This window comes from Molothrus aeneus, chromosome 4 (assembly GCF_037042795.1).
Source record: "Molothrus aeneus isolate 106 chromosome 4, BPBGC_Maene_1.0, whole genome shotgun sequence".
Taxonomy (NCBI): domain Eukaryota; kingdom Metazoa; phylum Chordata; class Aves; order Passeriformes; family Icteridae; genus Molothrus; species Molothrus aeneus.
In genome coordinates, this window is record NC_089649.1 from 1,642,517 (window position 1) to 1,665,284 (window position 22,768).

At 46.8% G+C, this 22,768-nt stretch overlaps 1 protein-coding gene across 5 annotated transcripts in view; it reads right to left on the reverse strand.

The window, feature by feature from the left end:
• RUFY3 (RUN and FYVE domain containing 3) overlaps nucleotides 1–22,768 on the reverse strand; it is a 32,204-nt gene that overhangs the window by 8,079 nt on the left and 1,357 nt on the right. Inside the window, exons 1-13 of one of the 5 annotated variants that reach the window (XM_066549377.1) lie at nucleotides 18,140–18,860; nucleotides 9,879–9,932; nucleotides 6,311–6,484; nucleotides 5,491–5,608; nucleotides 3,908–4,009; nucleotides 3,678–3,801; nucleotides 3,414–3,475; nucleotides 3,264–3,329; nucleotides 3,090–3,159; nucleotides 2,082–2,174; nucleotides 1,551–1,631; nucleotides 977–1,144; nucleotides 159–256 (exon numbers count right to left, since the gene is read on the reverse strand). In XM_066549377.1, coding sequence (XP_066405474.1) covers nucleotides 159–256; nucleotides 977–1,144; nucleotides 1,551–1,631; nucleotides 2,082–2,174; nucleotides 3,090–3,159; nucleotides 3,264–3,329; nucleotides 3,414–3,475; nucleotides 3,678–3,801; nucleotides 3,908–4,009; nucleotides 5,491–5,608; nucleotides 6,311–6,484; nucleotides 9,879–9,932; nucleotides 18,140–18,317 — 1,388 coding nt within the window. In that variant the 5' untranslated portion in view covers nucleotides 18,318–18,860. Of the gene's footprint in view, nucleotides 1–158; nucleotides 257–976; nucleotides 1,145–1,550; nucleotides 1,632–2,081; nucleotides 2,175–3,089; nucleotides 3,160–3,263; nucleotides 3,330–3,413; nucleotides 3,476–3,677; nucleotides 3,802–3,907; nucleotides 4,010–5,490; nucleotides 5,609–6,310; nucleotides 6,485–9,878; nucleotides 9,933–18,139; nucleotides 18,861–22,768 lie in introns of those variants that run through there. The other 4 variants (XM_066549373.1, XM_066549376.1, XM_066549375.1 and 1 more) reach the window with 4 other exon arrangements.

Here is a 22,768-nt window from a genome sequence, read left to right on the forward strand (position 1 = left end):
TGCTCATTAATCAGGTCCCAGAGGTGCTGCTCCCACTGCTCCCCTCAGGCAGCTCTGTCTAGCAGAGCACTGGGACTCTCCCCTGGCCCATTCTGGATCCATGGGACACTACAGTAAAGGACACACCAGTGGATACTGGCTCAAGTTTCCTGTCTTACCTTTGTTCCAGCTGTTTGATGGTGGCAGCCATCTGATTTGTTTTTTCTTCCAAGCGGCTGTTTAATTCACTCTTCTGTTTCACTCCCATGTCTGAACTCTGGGAAAAGGAGCAGTGGGGGTTGGTGTAAGGAGTAGTAAATCCCAGATAAACCCCCATAAATCATTTGGCACACAAAACAGGGCAAAAGGTAAAGAGGCAGTAAAAAGTGCTGGAAAAGCAAATGCCAGGTCAGTATTGCAAGGACAAATATCTTGCCTTAGAGGTGCAGGCTCCATCTGGACCCTGCAATAGGGCAATGCCACCAACCATAAAGCTTCCTGCATATGGAAAATGCATGATGCAGTGCTTGCCAATATCCAATATCTTAATATAATTCAGCTGCTTTGAACAAAGCCATTGGCTCCAAGAGAGCAGAAGCAACTCTTTCCTGCTGGCAAGTTGATTTTGGGATCTATTCTGAGCATTGTGTTGCTGTTTGGAGTCTGCTTGTGTCACCACACATGAGTCACACCAGGGGCCCTGCACACCAGACTCTGCTGGAACATAAGCTCCCACGGCTCTATTCACACCACAAAACCATCCAAGATGCTTTCCCTGTCTCTCACACAAATTTCTGGACCATGATGGATTTTTGTTCAAAACAAACTGCCTTCACCTTTACCCTCCACATGTTCCCATGTTCTCACAGTAAGATAGGAGTGCACTGCACAGCCTGTGACCCTTTCACACCCAGTACCTCTCCAACAGGCAGGAGGAATAAATGCACAGCAGCTCTCACTTCCATCTGGAATTCCCTGCATTTCCGTAGCTCCCTACCTGCAGCTTGAAAGACAGTTCATGCTTTAGAGCCCTGAGATCGTCCAGCTGCTGCCTGAGTGCCACCAGCGCATCCTGCTTCTCACAGACATCCTTCTCCAGCATCTTCATGGCCAGCTCCATCTCCTGCCGCATTCCGATCTGCGCCTCCAGCTCCTTCTCCACATCCTGGAACACAAGGAGTCCTCAGCATCTCCTGGAGCTGCCCTCATGACCCAGGGGTATCCACCCTTCCCTTCTGACCACACAGTCCCTACCCAAAAGTGTGCTGCTGCCACAACTTCAGAGTCACACGTCTGACACGTGCCTTAAGGAGAGTAACTCCCCAGTTTTCAGTCCAGTATCACAGCCAGGTGTGCAGCATGGCTAGCAGAGAGTCAGGGAATTCTGCATGGGCCTGTCTTTAGGATGGAGGGGGGTCTAAGGAAAGATTTTATTTCCCAAAGCAGAAATTATTTCCTTAATACCTTCAGGCCAGGCATTTTTCTCCCCACGCATGTATCGAACAAGACCTCAGCAGGGCCATGACCCTCCACAGCCCTGTGGGGTGAGCCCCGAGCCCCCCAGTCCTCACCAGGCGCAGCTGAGTCTCCTCCTTGAGCTGCTTCCGTGCCTCAGTCAGTGCCTGCCCGTCAGCACTTCTGTCCTTGGTGGCCTGAGGTAACAGACACAGTTCACTTGGTATTGGGTACTGCCAGCCCTCACTTCACCTCATTACTGGCTTTTCCCCAACACTTGGAATTCTGCAATAATTCAGGACAAACCAGCACAACTCTTATTTCCTGATTTGCCTGTCCCCCCACACCATAAGTCCCCCTCCCTCCCATCCCCTGACACCTTGCCCAGTGCGCTGTAAGCTGTGGGAGCTCCCGGCTCCGCACACGCTCCCTGCTCCATCCCTACGGGCAGGCAGGACTCCCTGTGGCAGGGCCCATCTGTTCCCTCTGCACAGGGCCCACCTGCCATTCCCCTAATCCCCTGTGGGGTTTGTCTGAGACAGGCAAGGAAATGAACTCTGTTCCAAACCAGGCATTCAGGCTGGACCTGCCTCAGGGCTCAGCAATCACACACAAACACACACCCACACCCACAAACGCACACCAACCTTCCGGCTGGACTCCAGGATGTAGGAGCTTTCCTCCTTAACCCGCTCCATCTCTTCCTGCAGTGTAATGATCCTGTTGTTGGCAACTGCAAGCTGGAAACAGAACACAACAGTTAATGCACCAAAAACATACTTGACTTGTTTTTTTTCTCTCCTGACCCCAGCAGATGAGGAAGATTTGGCTGGAAACCAAGGAGGATGAGCAGCACACAGCATCCTTAGGGACGGGACACCTGGCCCAGAGGAATTCCCAGGGATGACAGCACTGCAGAGCAACAGATTAATGTAAGTGTTTGGTCAAAGGCAAAAGGAACTTCAGAAACCCCTTCTGGCTTTGTAACTCGCACACAGGAGCAGCTCAGAGACATTCCAAGGGATCAGCCATGCTGTCCTGTGACAAACCCAAACACAACTCCTGGATGGGAGTGTGAGTCCTTGGCAGAGCTCAGGCCCAATACACAGGGCTCTGATGTGTGACACAGGCAGGCACTGTCACCATAGCCTGCTCTGCACATGCTGCAACTTCCCTTGGCAGCTTCATAGCCAAACCCCAAAACCACTGCAGGCACCACTGCAATTCACCTCCTGGTACCACACCAAAAGGCACTCATTGTGCCAGATAAGACCTCCTGCCACCCATATGCCAGGGAACTGACCCCAAAACATTTAATGACATTTATGCCATCAGTAATGAGCTGCAGACCCATGTTAAAACACAGACTGCACCTATGCCTCATGTACCCGCTGTTTCTCATGCTCAGCCTGGACACCTCACTTATAATGACATTTTTTCCTTTACTTTTTGCAAATTTACATAAACATACAGTTATTTTCCAGCTTGTGCTCAGTAGTGACAGTCAGTGAAATTCCTTGGCAGGTCAGCTATTCCAGTTCCATTGTTTAACACTCCTAATTCTGTACACCAGACATCTGAAAGGAATCCCTCCTCCCTGGTTAATCCCTAATTCCCAAAGGCCAAAGCATCTGGTGGTTTTCCATGACACTTACCTCCTCGGTCAGCTTTGTGTTGGATTTCTCCAAGGCATCCACCTTGGCCTGCAGGTTGTTTACTGTAGCACTGTTGAAGAGAAAAAAAAACCTACAGTAATTCCTTCACTTTTAAAAATCCTGTTTTGTCTTTTGTTCTACAAGATAATAAAGAGCCAAGAAAAAATGTGTTACTTTAGATGTCTGTTGAGCTCTTCAACATAGTTCTTCTGGTCCAAAATAGCAGTTATCTGACCATCTCTGGAAAAAAGAAACAGGCAGCCTGGAACACCTGAACACACATTGTCAAGAGGGGAGCAGCAAGACAACTGTGTGTGCACCTACCCTTCGCTGCCTTTTGTGCTGTTCCCGTCTTTCAAATACATGGAGAAATCGATAACACCAACCTGGAGAAGGAAAATTTGCATTTTGCATTAAACACTTGGTTTCTAAGACCAACGCACTGTTGCCAGGTGTGGAAGTTCAGAGTTAGAACATCAGCACCTGCTGTACTTCAGCAAGGGCTCATTACATCAGTAAGCTATGCAAAATTAATGATTTTTCCATTTTAAATGAGCAGAACAAACCCATTAAGTGAACACCCAGTACCTGGGAGTCCAGGTCCTCTCCCTTCATGCAGAAGTTGGCATCGATGACATTCAGCCCTACGAGGAGGCCAGCAATGATGGCACCTTCCTCCTCCATCATCAGTGCATTGGGCTCATAAAATTCACTGTGGGACGTAGGGAAGGAGATACACAGCAGTGAGATGGGAAAGATGATCCAGATCTTACAGGAGAGCACAAGTGAACCTAACTGAGAAAGAGTCCAGCACTCACCTGAGAAGATCCTTTCTGTTAATCAAGGCTTTCATGTACTCTGAAAGTTTCTTCTGCATCAGAGCCAGGCGAAGCCAAGCTCTTCCTCTGCCCACAGGTGTCCTGCAAAGGCCAGACACAAACCCTTCCAGACACCCTGCAAGGCACAGTCACCAACAGCTCTCATAGCCCCACCCTACCTCAAGTTTCTGCACTTCCAAGACAGAGCTGGCACTGGTGCAGAGAAATACAAGGTATGTAAGCACAAATAGGTGCAGACCAATTAGACTGTCACTGTCTCTTAACTCATGATGTTTTTCTTGCCATACTAAAAAGACTTCCCTGGCTTTATCCCTGCTGGATGCTGCCAGACAGATCAGCTGCTTCAGCTCATCACCTTCTGAGCCACAACCAGTTCTGCCTAAGTGACAGGAACATGCACAGACCAGCACAGTTGCCCAACACCACTCCTTGGGGTGGGTGGAGCTGGATGGGAATGTGGCCAGGCAGCTCAGAAACACCAACTCAGTTCTGTTCTCCTCAGGTGCTGTGCCCCTGAATGCCCTCACAGGATGCCACGAGCTCGAGTGCCAGTCCTTGCCCTCTTTCTCCCAGCCATGGGGAGCACATGGCTCTAACAGGCTGACTTGGATGTCTGAGCTCACCTGGCACGAGCACCAGCAGCCCAAGGAAGCCATGGCCAGCACTGCCCACCCCTGACTCACTAACAGGACCTGGCACTTCCCGAAGGTCACTGTGAGCACAAGGTTTAGAAATGCACCCTAAAACTGTTCTTTGCTTCCATTCATTTCCTATTACAATGCTCTACAACAGGAAGAGGTACCAGGAGCTCTGGCACAGCACTGGTCCTGTCAGCTGCTGCAGGAGTCCTGCACACACCTCCAGGAAAAGCACCTGTCTGCATGAACATGACTAAATACTAACCCAAAGCAATTTATTGAATTTATCCACCTATTCTTTCAGCAAAGATTACTCAATCCTTAGTCCTGATCCTCATACAAAAGCTTCCTTACCCATTTTTCTATTCCAGGCTAAAAGCTTCTTACAGTTTCTCTTACCATGAAATAGGCAAGCCTGAATGTGATGTCTGAAATTCCTATGAAACTTTTACAAGTAATATATGCTTGCTGTGGCTTCTTGCCTCCCCTCCTGAATACAAACTACAATCCTCCTGCTTGGTGCCTAAGCTTTCCTCTCACATACACTACACCTGAAGTTATTTACAAGAAGAATTGCCTACATCAGCCTCAAAACTATTTAAACTGTCATAACCTTTCTGTTAATTCCCCTCCTCTTGAGTCTGACTTCATAAATGCTCAATAAAGGCTGTTCCCATGCCTGAGGCACAAGCAGTAAATGCACTGCTGCCCATAAGTTGCCATGCTCCTAATAGAGTGAGAATATATCCTGTGCTCTCCTGCTACAGATCCTTGATGGAGACTAAGAGAGCAATGATCCATTTTTACCTGCAGAAGGTGGCAGATGCATTCCTGGAGGTTCTGTTTGCCCTTCCTTCTCTTTTTCAGGATCCCTTTCACAATAAACCCATATTATGTACTCGTGCAATAAAGGAATGTACTTACTTGAGCCCTGGGAGATCCTTAACACTTGCTGTAATCTCTGCAGCCTCAGGAACAAGTTTTTCTACTAATTCTAGAGGTCCCCAAAATGACTTATTTTGCCCAAGAAAAGTCTTTTTGGCTAAAAACAAAAATAAATAAAAAATGAGCCAGTTAGACCTGTGCTGATATAACACATTTTCAAACAAGTGAAAAAATTAGCCAAATCCTGCCAGAATGGTTCCTCTGGGGCTGCTGCTGGACAGGTACTTGGTATCCTGGAATCTCAGGATGGTTTGGATGGGAAGGATCCACCATTTCCCACACCCCTCAGCTTCCCATCTCCAGCTACAAGGACACAAGGACAGCACCTGAAGGCCAGTCCATACTTGGCCATTGAGCTGTGTCTTAGCATTTCAGAGTCAAGTACATGTTCTGCTTTAAAAGCAGCTTCAGCCATGAGCTGCACGCAGCTGAAACCCTCTGTTTAGACAGGGCTGTTGAGAAAGGAGCTCTGGGGTTGCAGTTCCTCTTCCAGCAAGGGGATGCACTGCTAAAGCACAAGGAAGTGCAGAAAAGGGAGTCACGAGCTTGCCAAAAGCCAGTTGAGTCCCTGATCACTGAGTTACACCTGGGACAACTGAACTGCTGTTTTCAACATGGCAAGTACCTGCCACAGCTCAGCCTCCCCTCCAGCAGGTTCTGTGCCTTGCTCTGGCCTGCCCAGTGCACTGTGGTGACAGCAGTGACCATGCCAGCCTTTCCTGTGTCCCGTGCAGGCTGCAGAGCCCTGTTGTTCAGCCACTCTGCTGCTCCCCAGGGCAGGCTGTGCCCAGGCTGGTACCTTTGAGGCCGTGCTTGAGGCAGTGCTCCATGACCACGAAGAACTGCTGCAGGGGGGCGTAGTCCGAGTCCAGCGTGCGGCCCAGGTTCAGCGCGGACTCGATCAGCCCCTTGATGCTCAGCTTGGCCATGTTCATCAGGTTCATGCGCTCGTTGGCCATGAGGTAATTGGGGTCTGCAATAAAGCAGGGAAACTGCTGCTGAGCGACAACAGCTGCCTTTATTACACTCAACACCCCACCTTGCTCTTGCTTTTCCTCAGCTTTGAAGGCATTTTTGGGGCAGTGAGTTTCCCAGGAGGCACTCTGCAGGCCTTTTGTGGAGAAAAATCAACACCAACTAGCAGTTTAGGGCCAAAGCCACAGTGGCATAGGAATAGACAATGTATCATACTGAGGGTGCCTTAATACTTGAAATAACTACAGGAGCTCCCTACTTTCACAAAAGACACATTTGGAGCCTGGTGTGCATCCTGTGCTTTGCACCTTGACAATGCGTCTCTGACCATCACTTGTTCGAACTCACATCCCCAGCTACAAACCAGTAAGAATCCTCCACCTTTGCTTTGTTCTGGTTTGTTCTTCCATCTAAAGATCACATTGGACCCTCTCACACTTAATCCAGCAACATGTGTCTCTATCCCAACTTGTATCTCTCTTCCTCAAGACTATTTTATTAAGCTTAGATGTAACATGGAGCCAACTCCCACTTCTCTCTCTTGGTTTTCACCAGTGAGGAGCTGATCTTCATGGCTCCTGACAGGTCATACTAAACCCCCAAACTCACAGACATCCCAGGATTATGTTCTTCCGCTTCCACATTATAAACATCCAGACCTTTAGGCCTGCTACTCACACCCAAGTTTTGAGCTCCAGTTCTCAGGTGCAGGCGGTTTCATCCCTGTAAATCCCCTGCTTATCCAGGGCCGCTGCCAACAGCCAGAGACCCTTGAACCAAGCTGCCACGTCGAGTTAATTAACTACTCCTGGCAGCAGAGACCTGACCTGAGGACACCTCAGACTACAGATCTATGCAAGAGGCACCTGTCAGCATCCACCAGCCAGAGAGAGAGCCAAGAGCCCAGCTAACACACCCACACCCGAGTGCACCTCACTGTGGGCTGGGAAAATCCAGCACAGGCAGGGGGAAGAGCCAGGGCAGTGCCAGCATCCAAACCTGAGAGCACAGCTCATTTGTTCAGCCCTCCAAAAGCAGCTCAGGACAGCACTTCTCTCATTCCCCTTCTTCTTCAGAGGGAAGCAACACCACAAGTCTCCTTCTCTAAGTTTATTTCCATAATTTAGAGAACTTCCAAGTACTCTTTTAGGAGTGCAACACTCAGAGCAGCACTGGACTGCAGAAAGACTGAACTTTGTGAGGTGTTTTCACTGCCTGTGAGGACTACTGCTGCCTGAAGGTGATGGGTCTGGCTGCCCTGGAGGTACCCTGAGCTTGTGAGCTGCTCTGGATTTCCAATCCTTTTTCTGCCCTGCAGTGTAGCTAACAGTCACCATCACTGGGAATGGAGACTCAGGAACGAGTCAGGCACAAGACTGCCAACACAGAGAACTCCTCCTCATCCTCTCTCATCACATTTCCTCACTGGCCAAGGCTGCTGCTCTGCTGGGTAGCAAGAAATCCACAGTGACTCTGCTTGGGGAGCAAATCCATCCCTAACACAGAATTAAAGGAACTGTACAAGAGAGCACCGAAGAAAATGCTCCTTTGGCCATGGTTATTGGCTAATTTCAATAGAAAAGTATTTTCACCATATCACACTAATCCAAGGTTTCTGCTTCCTTAGTCTGCTCAGAGCAATTGTGCTCTGCATGTGCAGTTTATCCAAGATTCTCATCTTGCAAACCAGTTAGCTCATATAGTTTGAAAGTGGATAAAATCCCTAAGGTTTATTCCAAAAATTAAATGCTAAGTAACTGATACTCTTGCTCTATGTACTGCACCACGCACAGCTTTAAAGAAGGCAGGGTAGGCAGGCAGGGCTGACTTGTACACAGTAAAACTGTCAGGCTGGCTTTAAGCTGGGACAAGTGTGATCCTGGTGTGTTCCATCTGAGCCGGTACCTCCTCCAACTTCCTTCTGCCTCTAACTGCAAAACCTCTGCCTGGCCTTTCCTACACAGCCCACATCATAAACCTTAAAGTAAATCCCCAGCCCTTGAGCTTGGCTTTCCACAGGGTTTGGGTTTCAAACAAAAGAATGTCCTTTTAGGACATTTTACTATTTAAATGTTGCAGCTTCTACAGAACAGACATCTTTTTTAACCAGCTGCTTCCATGAAGATGTTTCCAAAAGCATTTGAGACTCCTGTCATTTGTTTAAATGGTACAATCTGTACCCAGGAACCTGAAAGTCAAGAAAGAGTCAATGCCATACAGGATCTCAAAGGGTTAAGCTGTGACTGGTCTTGGTACTTCTCATTTGGTGACAATAAATTTTATCACTCCTCATGCTTACTCTAAAAGAAGGAAGAAGCAACTAAAATGAAGCTAAAACTTGGATCAAAGGCAGGGAACGATGAAATATTGGAGAAGTGAACAAACCCACAGCAAGCAATGCCAATTAATTAGCATTTCATCACTGTTCTCCATCGTACATCAGGAACAGCAACTTAAAGTAAATTTAACACGGCTGCTTCCGTGTGGCAGAGAAACACCTCTCACCTGACAAAATAAATGCAAAACAACTTGTACAATATTTCATGAAAAAAAAGAAGTCTCAAGCCCCTCTTTTTTCCTAAAAGCCTGCCTTGGAAAATGCCCTTCTCTGGGAAGCAGCACGGCTGCTGTGCCAGGAGAGGAGGACACTTCCTGTGGCGGAGGAGGCTGTGGGCAGCACCGGGCACAGAACCAGCACAGCAGTTAAAGGCACCACGGTGGAAGATGACAGCAAGGACCAGTGTGCTCAGTGCATGAGAACATCAGCCTTTTGCGCTGCAAACAGCTGAAACCCTTGCAGGAGCAACTGCATTTAATCATCAAAGTATCAATCTGATTAACCACTTGCTACATTGGGGACTCTATTTCATATCTGCACATTTTCTTAAAAACCAAGGAAAAAGTGCTATAAATAAGTTTGTCGTTTAGTACTTTACAAGTTTTTAAAAAATTAGCAATGCAAGTTTTGGAATAATTTTTGCCAAGCCTTGGCAAATACTGCCAGAAAATCTGAAGAATCTAGACAGAAATACTGCAGAAAACCTAAAGCTTCAGAGTGATTTCTGAAATATTTTTTAAAATTCAGCTTCCATATGTTGCTGCAACCTTTTAAGCTGTGCTTCTGCCAGGCTCAGGAAGTTACTGCCTCTGAAAGCATTTAGGAGAAGGCAAACAGCCCTTGTTGATCTCCTACTTCTACCTCCGCTTCAGGTCAAAATAGTAAAAAAACCCGCAAACATTTATTTAAGCAACACCAAGGTAATGCAGGAAAGCCACAGCTATTGGCACTGGAAAGGGAAACTAACGGCATTTTGCACTCGGGCTCAAAATAATAGTGCAGAAGCCAAGGATTAGCACAAACAAGAGCTGTGAGATGTGGGTGTGGAACGCACCTTCGGAATCATCGCGCAATTGCTCCACCACATCTGTCAAATCCTCCCAAGAGTCTTTGCAAACAGCAAAAGGAAAGGAAAAGAAAGAAAAACGTCATGCAAGCCGTGATCTAAAGGAAAGATTCAAAATCAAGGTGTAAGAAAAGCATAACTGAAAGGGAGATTTGCATCATACAAGACTTAATTCATAGTGGCAAGAGATCTGCAAGTCAAAAAGGTTCATTAGTCTGCACAAAGCAATAGAGCAAAGCATTTTTCTCCCAGAGTCAAACCAGGGCAGGCTTCAGAAAAGCTGCAGAAGTTTTGTTTCTGCATTAACACAAGCAACATTTTTGTAAAGCACATCCTAAAAAGAAAAGCAACAAAGGCATTACTTTATTTATAAGATAAAAGCACTAAACTTGTGATATTTATGCAATGTCAGCTTTTCCTTCAATTTCCTCACATCCAGCCCCAAGAGGATCTGCTGACAGGGACACAGCCACACGTGGGAAGCAGGCACGTTCAGGGAAAACACACACTGAGGGCATTTTAAAGGTCCAGCAGAGCCTAAACTCTGTTATGACCCTCACCCCAAATGACAGATCCCGCAGAGGTGACCCAGCCGAGCCCTACATGGGTCCCAGGCTGATGACGATTCCCAAGGACTCAGTCAGGGGAGCACCTCTCTCCTTGGCGGGGCCAGGGAGGTATCCTGGGAGAGAAGCAGGCAGGACAAGGAGAACTGGTTTCAGCACACCCATCAAGTCCCTGCTCCAAACGCAGCGAGCCGAGCCAGATAAACGCCCCGGAGCCTGGGCACTGTTGGCTCCCTACTTACGCACCCGCGCTCCCCAGCGCTAACCCGCCATCGGCACAACGTCCAAAGCCCGGCAAAACTCCGGCCCCTTCCCCAGCCAACTGTGCCGACGATCTGAGCAAAGTCCAGAGGCTGCCGGGCCCTCCTCCCTCCCACACAGCGCCCGCCTCCTGCCCCGGGAGTGCAGCAATAGCCGGGAGCCCCAGCGCCAGAGCTCAGCCCAGAGCTGAGCCCCGTGTGCTGCACGGCGCTGCCCGGCGGGCCCCGCAGCCTCACGCTGCGCTACGAGACTGAGCCCCAACACTGCCCTGGGGATGAGCGCTACTGCAGCAGCAAGCAGCACCGTCCCTGGAGCAAACCCCTGGTGTTTAAAGCCAAAGCCCGGGTGATGCTCTCCCCCATGTGCCACAGTGATGGCTTCTGGTCTCTCATGACAGGTGCTGCTGCTTCCCAAGGGCCAGGAGACTGAATCTCACTGCAGTGCACCTGTCCCTGACGCTTCCCGGCACCCCGGGACTCAGATCCAGATGTTGATCATCCCGGAATCCCTCCCTGCACACAGTAAGGGAAGCCACACCACCACTGCAAGGTCTTTTATCTAATATTGGGAGGTTGGATTTTTTTCTTAACCCAAAGCATATACAGGGAAGAACATACAATCAAAACCAGATTTACCAGTACCTGGGTAACAGGCACTGAGACAACTCATAGGCTTCATTTCATCTTTCTCATTTATTTTTAACCCTTAGCAAGTAACCCACATAAAGCTCCCAGAGAAAAATCCAGAGGAGTCACAAATATTTTCTTCTCTTCTATCCCTACAAGCCATAAACCCATCTTCTTCTAGCAGGAACTGCAAGAATTTAAACTGGTACTAAGGCATTTGCATGGGTTTAGAGGCAAAAGCACACACTTAATTAGTGCTTTCTTTCCTATATTCATTCATTCTACATGCATCTAGCTGCACTTTGCATAGAGTTCATCGCTTTTACCTTGTATATTTTCCCACTTGTCTGGAAATTCCACCAAGCAACAGTGGGGAAAGAAAAACATCTTCCCACAGAACAATCACAAAGACCTGAAACTCTATAGTTTCCATAGTCCTTTTGGGGCGTGAAAAACTCAATACTTTTGATTATGATGGAAAGTATTTAACTCACTATGTAGGAAGTTTAGATAACAGGATGATCAAGGCTTTTAAGTCTCCATAACACGATTAACTCATTCCAACCAGATTCCCAGGAAGATCAGTATTATGGAACTGAATATCCCATTGGAATGAACACTCAAGCCAGTTCTTCAGGAAGGGACTGGAGAACTTGTCTCTAATACATTAATCACAAGAATCCCATCTGTTATTTGGACAACAGAGGGGTTTGCAGTCACTCCCTTGGCTGACACAGCAGCAGCATCTCACTGAAGGAGAGGCAATACTTTCCCAAGCCAAAGAAAGCTTTTACAAGTAAACCCTGGGAGAATGGAACAGCATCAAAATTATTTCACACTGCTGCTCAACATTTACTTTGTTTTTAAGGGTTGAAGTTATTGGGCTAAAATAGAGCTGGGAGTCTAAGCCTTTCTGAACTAATGAACACCATCTCACACAGAGCATCTGGATATCAAGTTCCTCCAGAAACAGATTAAATAAAATTACAGAATCACAGACTGCCTTAGGTTGGAAGGGACTTTGACATTCATCTCATTCAACCCCTGTGGTGGTTTGACAGGAAATATGTTTTCTGGGATGCTGTGGTTAGGCCAATGGATGCTCAGATTTTAATATTGGCACCTAATGTGGCCATTGGGACTTTGGTTCCGCCTCTGAGAACACGGGGTTAAAGCAGGGCTCTCCCCCGGCAGGCTCCCTTGGGTTCCGGTCAGTGAAAGGTTCAGAGCTCGCCTGCCTGGCTGCAGGCTGGGCGGGGCAGGGGCAGCCATGGGGCCGGGTGAGGTAGGCCGGGCCCTGGACAGAAGGGAGGGGAAGGCCCCTGCAGGATGGAAGGGTGGAGGAGCACTGAGAGGCATCGGGCAGCCACCCCCGCCCCCTCCTCTTGGAGTGACAGAGAGAGAGCCTGTGCTTGTGCCACCTTGAAATTTAATAGTGGCCGGCCAAGAAGGAGAAGGGGGTTGCGGGGTTCTGGACAGACAGAGCCTCAGATTTTTAACCCTTTTCTTGGATGATGGAAACCTTACAAATGCTGATCCTCCTGGAGCTGAATGAGGATAGAGATAAGAGGAAATGGGCCACGAAAGAAATAAAGAACTCAGGTGGAAGAGATGATGTAGCTTATGGTGGACTCTTTGTGTGTAGCCATGGACAGAACCATGTTTCCTTGTGATACAGGGACTGCATTGTAGGGGGAGGCAATGCCTCAGGACCAAGAGGGTTCGGTGTGGGTACCCCATGGCCCCAGGGGGTGAAAATTATGGGGCAGACAGATGTCCCAAAGTTGAGACTGTGCCTTTTTGGACGGGGACGAAGCATCCTTAAAAGTCGACCCTAGAAGCAGCTCTGGTCCGTGTTCAGTGGTGAAAGCGCTGGACATTAAAGGAAGAGGCCACCATTGGCACAAGAAGGACTCCTTCTCCTCTTGATGAACTGAGGATTGAGTATTCTGAAGGGTGGTGCCGGACCGAGAGTCAATGATTTGGGGGATGCATTGTATTGGGAATTTGGTGGGGAGGAGGAGGAAATGTATTTGTTAAGTTTTCATTTTCCTTGTTTCTTTATTTTTTTTCCTTTCCCTTGTAGTTTAGTTAATAAATTCTTCTTTATTTCTAAGTGGGAGCCTGCTTTGCTTATTCCCGGTCACATCTCACAGCAGAAAGCAGGGAGAGGGTATTCTCATGGGGGCACTGGCATCGTGCCAGCGTCAAACCATGACAACCCCCTGCCTCCGTCCCTTGCATGGGCAGGGACACCTTCCCCTATTCCAGGTTGCTCTAAGTCCCAACCTGGCCTTGGACACTTCCTGGGATGAGGAAGCCACAGCTTCTCTGGGAAACCCATGCCAGGGCCTCACCACCCTCACAGGGAAGAGTTTGTTCCATCAGGAAAAAAAGGTCACATGTTTTTCAATAGGTCAGGACTTCTAAAATTATTTTTAAGTACAGAAATTTTAAACAAACTCATTGGGAGAGACTGAGCCATCAGTAAAATAACCTAAAAAAACCCAAGGCGTCAGTTTTGGGAAATGAAAACTGAACTTGATACAGAAAGTCCTTAGTGATGCTGCCCAGTCAGCCCTGCTGCTGGGAAAGCCTTGGCCCAAATCTGGACAAATATTCCTTTATTATGAAAGGGGAACCTCTGGTAGCATTACTACACTTGAATTGCATTCTGATATTCTTTACCTTAGGAATATATTGAATAGCAAATAAAGAGGCCAAGGGAGAAAATTAGGTAGATGCTGTCCATGTTATGGGAGGTACAGAACTAATTATTTCAGGTTAGGTTTGCCAACATGATGGATCACCAATTGTTGACAAAGAAAAGGGATGTGCAAAGGGTTTCAGCATCATACTCTTAACACCCTGCAAGCCCAAAATTGGGGAAGTCACCAGGCTGTCTGCAGCCTGGAATGCCAGGAACCATCTACTCAGGACAAAAAAAACATTTATTTTAAAACCCCCTGCATAAACATTCCATCTCTAAATAAACACATATACACAGAGAGCCTTGCCTACAGAAGAAAAGAGCAGTCTAAGATCGGCCAGAAATCAGAAGGAAATAAAAGGAAATAAAGAAGTACAGACAATTTGGAAATTCCCAGTCCACTCTCCATTACACCTATGGGACAAATAAACAGCCATGTACATCACGTGAAGTCACAGCTTAATCCCACCCTAAGTCTTACTCCCATCCCCACATGATTACCATCAAATAATCACCTGATTTCTCTATGTTGCTGCTGTGTGCAGCTGTATGGAATGTTTCTGCACAACCAGCCTGTTTTCAGAGGGAAACACATGACTAACTGCTATGGGAAATTTCTCATCCTATGTTAGTCCTTGACAGTTTACACCAAGAAAATAAAAACCCAAACCCTTGGGGTTTTTCCCCCATCTTTCACTTCCCAGTTCAGCTGACACCCAACTGGTTTCCCTGCAGCACTTGTGACTCACCACCTCTGAGGGATATAATCCTGCCCCAAGCTCCCCAGCTCTGACTCCAGTTAGACTGACACAGCTTAAAAGAGCAAAGAAAATAAGTCTTAAGAGTAATTTCTGCATTGAAGTCTGGATTACATGACCTAACTGCTATTCCCAAGATTTATAACCACAAACACGTTGTAATTCATCTAACTTGCATTTACTGACTTCACATTTCTTCTGTTAAATCAGGTCTCCAGCTCCTTCAAACTTCTCATCTATTTAGGGGTTTCTATCACTAGATGTGTTTTAAGAGGCTTTTGCAAATATAGAGTCATTTCATGTGGGTTTTTGTCCACACCTGAAAGGACCCTGCCACTCCCAGTACAATTCAGATTTATTTTCTAATGGGAAAGGCCCAAAGCACTGAAAAATCCCACCTCTCCCATGACTTTACTGTTCCTATTCCACTCTACTGCAGAAACCCTAAACCCAGGTTAACTGTTGCCAGTTTGCACAACAAAAGCATTATCAGTAAGGTTATGCTGCTTCCCTACATCATTTTGAGGTACGAAAAACACTTGGATGGAAAATGGAAAAAAAAGACTAAATCCGACTGATGATTCAATAATCAGTGCAACAGATTAATGGGCAGAAGGTTTTAAGAAGAACATTTGCTTTTCCTGAAGAGGTCCGTAACTCCTTGTCACGGCATTCTATACAAGCACATGCCAGAAACTAAAACTTTTAAATTACCGGTCAAAAAAGAAGAAAAAATCTGACCTTAGCTTCTGCCCTATAGAAAAGATAATTTCATCTTCGCATATTATAAATTCTAATTCCAATTGCTGCTCTTAGTGCAAATAGAGAAGGATTAATAAAGAGAGGAATACTGTAATTCCTCGAAGTTCTCTCAAGTTAGCACACATATTCCTTCTGGATGCTACTACAAGGTGATCTCATGAGGACTTAAATTTCCACAGCTCTTATTGTGAAGCTTCTCATGATTATTCAAGATAGAAATTTAATATCCAGTTAAACAGCCTAAAAAAAGGCCATTTTGTTTAACTTCTCCCCACAGCTGAGAGCAGTGTTCAATGCCATCCATACACACACTCTGTTCAACGTGAAACAGAATTATAGTCCAGGTGGTTTTTACCTCCATCCCTTAAGATGCCTCCAGGACCATCACACGCACTGCAAGCAAACAAAGTTAACAACCACCAATGTCACATTTAATTCTGAGGGGCCTGCAGAGGACAGTAAGGTTCTGAGAGTCTTATTAAGATCACAGCCTGTTTAAAAAAATGAGTTCTTTCTCTAATCCAAGCAGCTTTACAGTAAGCAGCAGAATCTGCTTATTTTCATATGCACACAGAATTGCTTCAATCAACTGAAAAAGCATATTAATTGCTTTTATTATTAAATTGAGTGGCCATGCTACAGGTTATATGGAACAAACCCAGGTGCAAGCAACTCAGTACCTGCTGCTTGTTTTTAAATTGAAGAAAAGTTTTGCTTAGCTGTTCTCAAGCTCCAGCTCTGTGCAGACTGGAATTGTTGTGACTGAAGGCAGGATGGTTGCTCGAGGGCTGGGGGGCACAGCAGATCACAGGGTGAAGAGAGGCCAGGGACAAAACTCTCCAGAAGCAGCAAGAGCTGAGGGACAGCAAATGGAAGGCTTCAAATCTTAATCCAACAAGCTCTTTGATTTGGTACTTAGTGCAACATATATTTTATATCTCTTGATTTCTAAGGAGAAAACTGTTCCTCTTTGTTACGCCTTTGGAAGAATTCCACAGCTTGTTTTTTCGTTCTTCATAATGCCTACCTTTGCATATCAGTTTTGTTTTTGGAGACACTCCCAGGGACGTGAGCCCACACTCCTGTCCCCCTGACCTGTGCACACCCTGCAGACACAGCAGCAGTGCTGATGCAGGAGCACCAGACCCAACACTGGGATACAGCTGTGTCAGCTTTCCTATTGTCAACGCTCTTCCTGACCTTCTCTATTCAAAATACAGCTTGGAACCAAATACACTCCCAAACAGCCAACCAGCAACCTTCATTTACCAGGAAGGTTGTTACAGTGCTGCTCTTTTGTATTTATTTTTGATACATGAATTAAATAATATGGTAATGAAATGAGCAAATGCTGATTTCTAACCCCCTTCTGGTATTCACTGAAGAGTGACTGTAATTACACCTCAAAAAACACGGGAGTTAAGACCAAGGAAGGTCTCAGTGTAACACACAAGAACATGGGAATTGGAAGACAACTGAATTCCTGTTCATCCAGTACTCACCTCCCTGAACCCCTGGGATATGCTTCAGAGGGAATGCTAAATTTCTCCCTTGGAAACCTCTGTCTGGTATCCCACTGCGTGACTAAGTACTTGGCAAGCCAAATCCAAACCCAAGGGCTACTGTCACTGAAAGCAGCTGTCAAATGGAAATTAAATTATCCCTTGGAAATTTATTTTAAAGCTTAAATCCCCACCACAATTTCACTTGCCTTATTCAGCAAGACAATATAAGACACTGCCGGACTTAACCAGGCAGCATCAAACGGGCCAAGCCAGACTGCTTGGCGGAGTGGCATTTCAGGAGTTACTGGAAAAGGGTCAGGCATGAGAAGCTGGGGCCTCCTTGCTCTAAAACCAAAAGGTTCATCTAGCAAGGGCACTCAGAACCTCAGCACCTGCAGAAACTCATCACCTCCTCTTCTTCCCCACTTATTTATTGGCAGAGCACTGCACAGATATCCTCTCATGCTTTTAGTACTCAGTGCATTCAATCCTCGTCCTGCTACTAAACTGTTTATCAACTCAAAATCCTTTTTCCAGGGGAAAGCAAGATGTGCTACATCCCCACGTTTCAGGCTTCCAAGCCATTACAAACAGCAGCACGCTCATCAGAGGCGAGCTGGGGCACTGTGATGCCATCGTCACCTGAAAATGGGCACCGCTACGTAATCGCTGGGGCTTTCCAAAAAACTCCCCACGACCGGGGCACATGCTGCGGTGGTGCCACTGTGCTCCTCCGGTACCAGCCGGCTGCTCACTAACACAGCTATCAGCCCCGAGTTAAGGGCAGAATCATGATTAAATGGTCTCACCGAGCACACACCACGGTTTTCTTCCTTCCTGAGATAGACAAACCTGATACAGCTAAAAAGAGAATGCATCACCAATCTGCCTTAAAGGGCTGGGTTACAAATTCGGAGGGCAATCTGAAGCAGCAGTTTGGCTCTCTGCTCCAGGCTCCGCAGGCAGGACACGAGCTTGTGGTCCCGGAGACGCCCCCTCCCAAGCGGTGCAGCGCCGGAACAAAGCCGGCCCGGGGCTCCCGGGGCACAGCCGGACCGTACCTTCGTGGGTAGGCTCGGGGTCGGGTGTCAGCGAGATGTCATCCAGCTCGCGCAAGCACAGCCACTCTCCATCCATGGACACGCGGAATTTGCAAAGATAGATGGTCTCCATGGCAGCCTGAGTGATCTTGTCTGTGGTGGGGGTTGGCATGTCGCTTTGAGGCGTCAGAGCAGACATGATGACTCAGCTGGTACAACAACAACGGGGGCAAAATAAGGACTAAAAACAAAACCTTTCTGAAGAAGAAAATCGGAAATACCTTGCGATTAAAGGACAGATTGCTCAGGATCACAGAGGCTGCTCTGGCCTTTTCATAGATCAAGCAAGGTAAAAACGCTGCTCCTTCCCGCTTAGCTCTGCCTCCCTCCTTTCCACCGACTGCCGTTGTCTCCAGCTATGCTAGAGGCTATTGATCCTCAGCATCCACAAAAACCTGGCTTCTCCACCAGAGGCAGCAGGGAAAAACAAGTAAAAAATAAAAAGAAAAAAAAAAAAAAGAGGCAGCAGAATCAAAAAACAGTGTCTTCCTCTGGTGATGACCCGAGAAAAAAAAACAAAGGACGAGCGGAGAGGCAGTGTCCCGGTGGCCGAGCTGCGAGCGCTGCTCCCGTCTCCCGGCGCAGCTCGGGCAGCGAGTGCCGCCGGGATTGGCTGTGCGCAGGGAGCAGGGTGGCGACCAAAATGGCTGACTAATGAACTGAGCTGGAAATCCAGGCTCATGTGATCGCCTGCGATTCCCAGGATGCTGCCGAGACGCTGCTGATGCGGGGCCGGCAGTCAGGCGCTCCTGGGCATAGCAACTCCTGGCCGGGCTGTGCCAGCCCGCTGGGGAGCGAGCGCAGCACCGCCGCACCCCCATCCATCGCCCCCGGAATACAAAGGAGCAGCGCCAGCAATACAAAGGCACATTTGTATTCCGCTCACATCCCTGCATGCCACTACAGGAATTCAATCGGCACCTTTGTTTTCACGGGAGGTGTGCGAGACGCAGTTTGGGTTTTATTCGCTGTACCATCTTCTCAAGGGGCACCTTGGAGCTAGAATTTCCCACGTTCAAAAAAATGTTAGGATGGATTTATTGTCTCAGGGTAACAGGAAGGAAAAAATGATCTGGCTCTAAGCGCTCCAGTGACTGAGGATGAAGCTCTTTTAGCAGGGCATGTGCACATGGAAGGACAATAAAGGAGAACACCACAAACACCGTGACCCAAATCTTATACTTGAAAAATCTCCCCTGAAAATCATGCCGCTCAGGTGAGGCTGACAAAGAAATATTATTACTCAGCAGGAAGAGAAACAGGCCTCTGGACTCTCAACAATAATATAATTATAGTATTTTATAATAACAGCACTGCATTCCCTGTCCCTTCCTGACTGGCTGAATCTCACCTGTGTCCCCAACCCACAGGGTCCTGGTGCTGGGGGACAAGAGGTCCCAAGTCACCAGACTGGCTTCTCATTCCCAAGGTCGCTACAGTGTCACCACCCACTTCAACAAAGCTATCAGGCACTAATAAATGAGCTTATCCGACATCATTCCTGTGTGGCTCCTATGTATTTGGGGAGAGCAGATGTGTAACACCCATCTGAAATGGACAGTCAGCGTTGGAGAAGGCTGGCACCAGAACAATATATTGATAACACATGCCCAGCGTACAGGACCTTGATTACTCTCCCTGCTTTTTGTTTCCCTAAGAAATACTCAGAGGCAAGCACATGTTTCTTGGGGATGTGAAATGCCAAAACAGATTGCTGGATACAGAATTCAGCATGCCAATGCAGACAGCTGTAAGGAGAAAAGGGCACCATCATGTACATAAAACTGGGCAAGAGGATTAAGAGCTGCTATTTTTGACTGGCAAGAGGAAGCAGTTACTTTTGGTGAAAACTTCCTGCTCAGTGCAGCACATTTTGACTCAGCAGCTCTTTCCCCATTAGGCCAAACCCAAGCAAGCACCAGGCAGCCTGTTCTGCCAGCGACACAAAGGGCAATTATCACACAGAAAACAAGAATTACTATTGTTTCTTCTCCCCAAGAGAACAGAGTTCATAAAGCGTGCTGACAGCATCTTAACTCCTATATTTATACACCCTTTCAGCAGTCACAGCCTCTAGCTGCAGCATCCATATCGCAGCACCCCAAATTCTTAACACAGTGACAGGGCCATGTACCAACTGCTACAGAACAGCTGCTGGCCCTGGCTAACCCTTGGACAGGGTCTAAACAAACTGCACACGCTCAAAACAAACCCTTTAGAATCAACAAAGCACCATAAGCTACTGCTCACGCTATTATCCAACACATCTCACTACAGACAGTTTAATTTCTTTGTTTTCAAAGCAATTAGAAATGCCAACAGCACTGGGTGTAACCCTGCAGCTCCCATTTCACAAGGGTCTTCAGCTGAACTCAGCACAGGCAAGTGCCCCACACATCAGGATCACAGGGAAGGTCTGCTAAAAAATCAGGAACCATTCAACTTCCACTGGTTTGCTTTTAACATGCAGAAAGAACAGAAGCCAGTAATTCCCTTCCAGCTGAAGGGAAGTTCTATTTTCAGGCTCCTTTATGCAATGATCCTGCTGCAAGTACTCCACAGAGATATTTAAAGTACTAGGAAAATGTTCCTTAACTTTGACTTATTTCCAAAGACCAAAAATACCCCCAAAAAACCCAAACAGGAACTGTTTAACTTATGACTTTTTATCACCCCCTGAAAACCACAAGACAAGCTTTTCCCTATCCCCATCCTGCACCCCAAAGTGATTAAATGCAACAAACCATCTCATGAAGAAGCAAAAGAAAGGTATCAAATATAATGTTCCCATAAAACCTTTCATACAACTACCAGGCAACTCAAGGGCACCTGGTAAGACTCCATCAGGGTTCCAGGATGGTCATGGACACAGGAAAACCCCAATCACAGATAAATGCAGAGGAGGTTATTCAGGATGAACCACTTTCTCCATCTCAAACCAGTCAGGCAGCCTTGACTGGTCCTACAAACCCTCCTGTGAGCTACACTTTGGCACAAGCTCTTAAAGGCTTTGGCTAGATTGCAAAACACAGCAGGGGTCTGCCAAAACATTTTTAAGATTAAAGAATCACACACTGACTGCATTGGAATTTTCAGACCAACCACCTGAGCACAAAGCACTCCCTCAGCCACCAGTATTTGGGAGGCCAGCTGTACTGCAAAGTATTTGGAGTTTCAAAGCTGAATGAATTAGAATAATCTACACAAAGAAACCCAAACAAATTGCCAAACCACCCTCAGGACCTCCAGGGCGCATCTTTGGGTGCACTTCTATTTTCAGGGCCTGCACAGGAGCAACCTGTGCTTCCATCATTAGGAGAAAGATTTCCCCCTTGCGTAGAGATTGCAAAGCAAAAAAGACAAAGCCATCTCTGACATGGAATGTAATCTAAAAAGATAAAATTAGCAACACAGCATCTACACAGCAAAGTCTGCTTCTGACGCCTCTGCCAGGACAGATATGCACATTACCTCAAATACCAGCTACTCCCAACCCTACACACTCAAACAGGAATGGGCAAAAGGAGGTTTAACAATCCAAAAACCAGTAACAATTTCTTAGTTAAGAAGTGACAATTTTTCCTTTACCTACTGTGAAACATGGAGATATTATTTAAGGATTGAAGTAACTCTCATAATTGAAGGAAAGGGAAGGAAAAGTCTACTTCAAGTATCCTCCTGGTATTGGATAGGCTTTCAGTGAGAACAAGCAAACATCTGGGGTTTGGTTTAGGGTTTTTTTAAGGACCGCCTAATCAAGTTGCTATTATTCTGTTCTAAGGTTTTGCTGCAGGTCAGCATGTTTTAAGTACATCACCTTGTTCCTTCTGTCTGGAACCACCTGTAACAAGTAAGCAGGTGCTGCTTCCATGAGTTTTTGCAGTCTCCTTCCCTAAAGCAGCTCTGGCCTTCACCTGATGTTTGGAATCAGGTGAGAATACAACAGAATAGTTCAAGGATTGAGTTGTAACAGGGAAAAAAAGACTTAAAAAAAACCTCCAAAATGCTGTGAAATACTTTTTGGTGTAGTGGCCACTGCCTCCCTGTAACACTTTACAGCAGAACTGCTCCTGCTGCTCTGTGGGAACAAATGAAAGATGCTCTTAGAAATGTGAGAACTGTAAAAAAAAAACAACAAACAAAAAACAAAAAAAAACACAGCAAGAAAAAAAGAAATGGTGGGAAAAAGTGATTTACTGAATTTACTGACAGAGTTTGCCCCAGAAGACAGAGTTCAAGACACCATGCAAATAGATGCTGATTCCTGCTCCCTCCAGATACGGACGGCATCAGTCAGCCCCTGAGCGAGCTGTGACACTCAATACTGCACAGGCAGCTCCACCTCCATGGCTCACAAAAACAAGGGAACTTTTATATGCATCTTGTAAAGGTTTCTCACAAAGCTTACCTGAACAATCACTGCAGAATAAGGCTGACACAGGACAAAGCATTTCTGAACCACTGAGCTTCTCCACCAAGTCCCTGTGCACAAAACTGCTCATCTCACTACTTCGGTTTCCCCACGTCCAGATAAGAGCTCCTTACAAAGTTTGAACAGCTACAATTAAATATTTTTCTCTAAGTCTTCTT